Below are 6,189 nucleotides of genomic sequence, written 5' to 3'. Positions count from 1 at the left end.
CCACCCAAGTATACAGGAAGTATATATTTGGGACCAAACAATCAAGTATTCAAATTATGGGCATCCATCAAATTGAAAATAGAAGAAATAGAATAACTTCCTATAATTGAATCGACATCCAATCTGATAGTGTTTTAAAAAAGAGAAGTTTTGGGTCAGCAATTGTCCTTTCTGAGTTCTCAAAATTCTGTTTATTTCTCTCCTGCTAAATGCACCACATCAAGCAATAATAAGGGATAGCCATCCAGATGACACCAATACAATGACAACCAAATTAACTTTTCTTCCTAGAATGATTAGATGTTCCTAATTATAACTTATCTTTGGCATAATTTACGAAGGGCTATCACAGTATAGGATAGCTAGGGCTTGATTCTTTGGTTTGGTAAAGGCTACAAGTTGGAATGTTGTGCTTGGTGTTGGGCTTAAAATTGAGCTAGGTCTATTAAAGTTTCAAGTGACTCACTAATTATTTAGATTAATTTAATAAATTTTTAGTTAATTCACGTGGTCATAATACTACCGAGCTAGTTCTATATAAGAATGTCAATCCTAGCTCACTCTGTATATGGGTCTCTTTCTTGGGTGGGTCACTTGGTCTTGTGTGTCTCTTTCTTCTAACGCTTTCTCTCTCTTCGGGTGTGTGAGTCCGGAATTGAGTTTTGACACATACATATGGAGAAAGTTGTGTATGAAAGTAAACGTTAAGGGTGGGTGCAGTATGAACTCTGTATTCTTAAGAGCAAAAGGCTTTTTGTACTTGCAATTGAGTTTTGAAGTTAAATTTAGTTGGAGTAGAATTTATTTTTGAGAATCGTTGGAGTAGAATTTAATTTAACCTTTTTAATAATATTTTTGAAACTTAGGTAATTGATTTTACCTAAAGTAAACTATATTGACAATTAATAAAATATAAACTATTTTAATAATATAGTGGGGGATGAACAGTGCAACGTGCATGCCATTATATTGAATAATAATTTATTGCTATTATTTTTTTTTTGAGTAAATAGTAACAATTATTAGAATATACACGAAAATAGTAATATTAATATTTTAAACTGGGTTTATAATACATTACACAACCAGAGTACAATTATAAAAGGGCCTAACCTTTGTAATTGTAGATTGGGTTATAAATAGCAGACACTAACACACACAACCAATATAAGATAAACATCAATTTTTTTTTTAGTAAACAATAATACTTATTAGAACACGCATGAAAATAGTACTATTAGTATTTTAAATCGGGTTTATATTTATGTCCATTGTACAAAGCCCTCATTTTTTTACAAGACTTTGGAAGAATTATGTTATAAGGACTTGGAGAGATTCTATTAGGTAGTCTTACTCTTACCCTTACCCCCAATATCTTGTATTTGCATTGAATAATGGGATAAAACCCTTTTTCGTCTCTACATTTTCACATGATTCCCACTTTGGTCCCTAATTTTTTTTCACCGCTTTTAGTCTCTATCTTGAAAAACGTGTCTCACTTTTGTCCCTGTCGTTACATCAGAGATGGAAATTGCATAGGTGGCAAATGGCAAAGTTAAGATCATTAAAATAATAATAAATTTTTTTATTTTAACATTAAAAAATGCCACGTCAGCATTTAAATAAAAAAAATTATTAATTTTAACTAAATAAAAAAATTAAAAACAAAAAATTACATTAATTGAGATCTGAGGGTGGCTTGGACAAGAACAATAAGAACATAAATCCAAATCTAAGAACACAAAATTAAAATCCAAAAATCACAAACCCAGAAACACAAACACAAAAACAAAAACAACAGATCTTCCTTGTTAACCAAACACAAAAGCAACAAACACAAAACACAAACCCAGCAACTGATTTTCTTGTCAACCAAGCACAAAAACAACAAACACAAACCCAAAAATCACTAAGAATACAAACACAAACCCAGCAATCCCGTCGATTCATCTTTACGCTAGAAGATAAATTGGTCTCAGCACCTACATCCCCATATTCGTCAAACAAGCTTTCTAGGATAGGGGCCAAGCTCTGAGGCACTAAGTAATCCCTCATATCAGTGAGTTCTTTCATGAAATCAGGGAGTTGAATCGGCAGTGAAGTCATCAGGGGCTTGGGCTCATCGTCGGCCCATCGCGACTTCCTCTTCTGCGGCCCGCCGCCCGATTCGCCATTGTCGTTGCCGTTTTGGTTGCTACTATTGACGTCGTAGACAACGATGCTGTTATTGTTGTTAGAATCGGCTGCGACGGCGTCTACGTCGGCTGGTGGTTTCCTCTTCGCTGCCGGAACAATCTTTGTTGGTGGTGCTGGTGCTGCTATGGTTGTTGTTGGTGGTTTCGATTTATGCTTAGTTGATGTTTGCTGCTGCTACTTCCATGATTTGTGTTTGAGCTGGCCAAGCAGATCAATGAGCGGCCTCAGGTGGTTCAGGAGTGTTTTGTGTTTGTGTTTGTGTTTGTGTTTTGTGCCGAACAAGGCTGGGTTTGTGTTTTGTGTTTGTTGCTTTTGTGTTTGGTTGACAAGGAAGATCTGTTGTTTTTGTTTTTGGGTTTATGTTTTTGGGTTTGTGATTTTTGGATTTTAATTTTGTGTTCTTAGATCTGGGTTTATGTTCTTATTGTTCTTATTCAAGCCACCCTCAGATCTCAATTAATGTAATTTTTTTTATTTCTGTTTTTAATTTTTTTATTTAGTTAAAATTAATAAATTAATTTTTTTTATTTAAATGCTGACGTGGCATTTTTTAATGTTAAAATAAAAAATTTTATTATTATTTTAATGATCTTAACTTTGTCGTTTGCCACTTGTGCAATTTTCATCTTTGATGTAACGGTAGGAACAAAAACGAGACGCGTTTTTCAGGATAGGGATTAAAAGTGGTGAAAAAAAATTTAGGCACCAAAGTGAGAATTGCGTGAAAATGTAGGGTCGAAAAAGGGTTTTATCCCTTGAATAATAATATAATTTCAAATATAAAAAGTGTTTATAACACAGTTTACACAGCCAACATGTAAATCATTATAGATATGAAACACCTAAATTTTTTATAATTAATATTAAAAAAATGTGAGGCATGAAATATAAAGTTTATTTTCTGTAAATTCGCGAGTACAGAGTACAAAACACAATATTACGCATACCCCTCTGCAGAACACCCCTCACATTACAAAACTCAATTGCAAGTACAAAAAGCCTTTTGCTCTTAACTCTTAAGAATACAGAGTTCATACTGCAACCCACCATTAAACGTTTACCTTTGTACACAGCTTTCTCCATATGTTTATGTCAAAACTAAATTCCGGAGTCACACACCCGAAGAGAGAGAAAGCGTTAGAAGACCAAGAGACCCATCTTCAAGCTTCGGACCAAACCCAGACAGATCACGCCGCCCCGCCCCCATCCACGTGCCGGTGAGTTCTCTCTTGCTTCCTCTCTTTTCTCTCTTCTTCTCTTCCCATTTCCGACCTCTTCTCCTCCGTTACTCTCAAACCCAATTAACTTTTTTTAATCATATTTTGTGTGGGTGGTGCTTGTCCTTGGTGGTGGCTGGTGGCTGGCTTGAGCTTTGCAACTGCAAGTGAGTGATGGCCCGCAGACTCTGTTCCCGTCTTTTCCATTTCCATTTGCAGCAACCGTCTGTTTCTCCAAGGTCTCATTCTGATAATTATATATATATATATATATATATATGCTTAGCTAATACGTATTAGCTTTCCTTTCTTTTAGTTTCTTTGTCTTTTCTGTTTATAATCTTTGTTTACAGATTATAAACCCAATTTGTCTCTTTCTTTCAGATTATATATCCTTTCTGGAAGCGCCTCAAGCTATCCCTTTAATTTGGGGGTTTTCCCGGCATTTCAAGGTTACTATTCCTCTTTTAAAAGTTATATTTTTCACGGCTTCTGGGTTTTCCATTGTCACTGTTTTTGAATGATTTTCATTGTGTGTGAAAAAACCCATTTAGAGGTTTATGATTGTTGGTGAAAATCATGGCTGAAAGCTTGTGATGTTATGACATGTAGTCTATGTATTTGTGCTAAGTCCTTATAGAAGAACATTAGTTTGATTATTTGAAAGTTACCCATTTCAAGACTTCTATTTGGGGGCTTTTGTGAGGTTCTACAGAGCAAACAAAACTATAATGGCTGATTAAATTGCTGAGGAGGTCTTCAAAGTTCAAATAGATATATGTCTTGGAGTAATCGGGTTTGACTGGCTGTCACTACAGCTCTCTGGTTTTGGTTTGTTAGCATTATAGAATATAAGTAGACTCTTAAGTGTAGAGTTTTGTTTTGCTTTTTAAATAAGTACCAATAGTTAAGATATGTCTTTAGAAGCTAATATGCTATTTAATTTTGATTTCTTAAGAATTTAGGAACTTAATGCCCAACTAGTTAAGATCAGACTTTATGTCATTGTCATCAACAACTAGACCAAATTTATGATTCTTCTCTACTAATAACTGATGCGTGATAAGATGGATGCCATATATTTTTTTGACCTACAACTTATATGAAGGGGTTCTTGTAGTTTTCTTGTTCTAACTCACGGTTGCAACAAGGATTTAGTTTTCACATTGTCTGCTGTTGTTCTCCTCTGGTATGCTAAATTCATCCACAATATATTGAATATTTTGCAGCATCACGAGCCTATGCTCGAGGTGGGCGCAAACATTATGATCTTTTTGGCAATGGAAAGCTGGGTGATGAAGATTTCAGAAAAACATGGAAGAAAGAGATGGATGAAGATACTTCTCTGTGGACAGGGAGTGAAGATGAAAGAGATGATGAAAAAGATCCTAAAAGTCGTCTTGAAGAAGAAATTCGGAGAGTGAGACAGCAGGCAAAGGAACATTCTGACCTAATTGATGCCGATGACAGTGATGAATTGAGAAGTATATGGTCTGGAAGTGATGAGGAGAAGACGTTGTGGACTGGTAGTGAGGGTGATGACGACGACGATATTCCTACAGAAGCCTACCCAAATGAAAGTAGTGATAAGTACATAGACAAATTGTTTGAGTTTGAGGAAATGCCTAAATATCGAACAATCTCTGAATTATTGAAAGCTGAAAATGAACCAGAAGAATTGTCCCCAGGAAAGCAAGCTAGGAAAATTGCAGTTGAAAATGCCTTGAAAAAATTGAAGAAAGGTCCAGATGGGCGTTACTCCAATGTGTGGGAGGTCATGAGTGATATGGATATTCTAGTTGGAGCATTTGAAAGGGTTGTTTCTGGACCAGAGTACACGGAGCTTAGACAGGGAGGGCCTAAGAAATTAAATATGCAGTTCTTTAAGGATATACAAGCTCGTATGAGAGATCAAAATTACAAGTTCTCACCTGAGTTAAAGCTGAAGCCGAAGAGCAAATTAGTTTCAAGAAAGAAGTGGCAGAAAGCACAGTCTAGAAGGAGGAAAGCACAAAAGCGTTAAGTTGTAATTGTTTCCTTTCGGCACTAATGTGAGTTAAATGTATTATATATCCCTGCAACTTGTGCTTTTCAAATGTTCAAATCTGTAATCATAGGTACTTTATTTTTTTAAATTAGTAATTAGAGTTTTACTTAGTTCGTAAGATTATCCTCCAATATTATAATTATACATATAATCCATGCACCTGATTTTATAATTATTCATAAAATCGATAAACACATTAATTCTTTTGTTTTTTGTTTTAGTTTCCTAAGGGTGACAAGGCATTCAATGCTAATTGCATTTACTGCATTATTGGCTAGAATCTGATAATGATGACTAATTTTTCAAGTAACAAATCTGGAATATGAAACTGTCCTAAAGAATTATGAGGAATGCGCAACCAAGTTTAGTCACCACCTTCTCAATGCTCACTTGCAAATACGACTAGAGTCCAAATCCAAAATTCTTGACCCTCCAAATGACAATGTTGAAAATAGAATATCACATCATCACTGAAATAATAGTAATAAAAGAAAATAATATTAAGAATAGCCATTGATGTGCCAGTGGAGGCCTCTACTCTCAAGAATAGCCATTGAGGTTATTGTCAAAATTTTAGTATGAAGACCAAATTCATTCTTGGTTTCTTATTTATATTGATTACATTAGTTAGTTTACATAATACACATGATTTAAATTATACATGAAATGTTATAAAAATTTTATGCATACCAAATACCAGAAAACATTGTCAAGCACATTTTCAAGGTT

The 6,189-nt window shown here is 34.7% G+C and overlaps 1 protein-coding gene across 3 annotated transcripts; it reads left to right on the top strand.

Annotated features, from left to right (window-relative positions):
- Window positions 1-3,165: 3,165 nt before the first annotated feature.
- LOC115989111 lies at window positions 3,166-5,543 on the top strand. 3 transcript variants are annotated; one of them, XM_031112773.1, is made up of 3 exons: window positions 3,166-3,413; window positions 3,798-3,865; window positions 4,643-5,543. In XM_031112773.1, the coding sequence occupies exons 1-3, from the start codon at window positions 3,280-3,282 to the stop codon at window positions 5,434-5,436; spliced, it is 996 nt and encodes a 331-aa protein (XP_030968633.1). In that variant the 5' UTR covers window positions 3,166-3,279; the 3' UTR covers window positions 5,437-5,543. The 3 variants fall into 3 exon arrangements, with proteins under 3 accessions (XP_030968633.1, XP_030968634.1, XP_030968636.1); XM_031112774.1 differs by lacking the exon at window positions 3,166-3,413 and adding an exon at window positions 3,485-3,652; XM_031112776.1 differs by lacking the exons at window positions 3,166-3,413; window positions 3,798-3,865 and adding an exon at window positions 3,507-3,652.
- The last annotated feature ends 646 nt before the right edge of the window (window positions 5,544-6,189 follow it).

Source organism: Quercus lobata, chromosome 5 (genome assembly GCF_001633185.2).
Source record: "Quercus lobata isolate SW786 chromosome 5, ValleyOak3.0 Primary Assembly, whole genome shotgun sequence".
Lineage (NCBI taxonomy): Eukaryota > Viridiplantae > Streptophyta > Magnoliopsida > Fagales > Fagaceae > Quercus > Quercus lobata.
The sequence above is the reverse complement of the archived record's forward strand: the minus strand, read 5'-3'. Positions and strand labels throughout refer to the sequence as shown.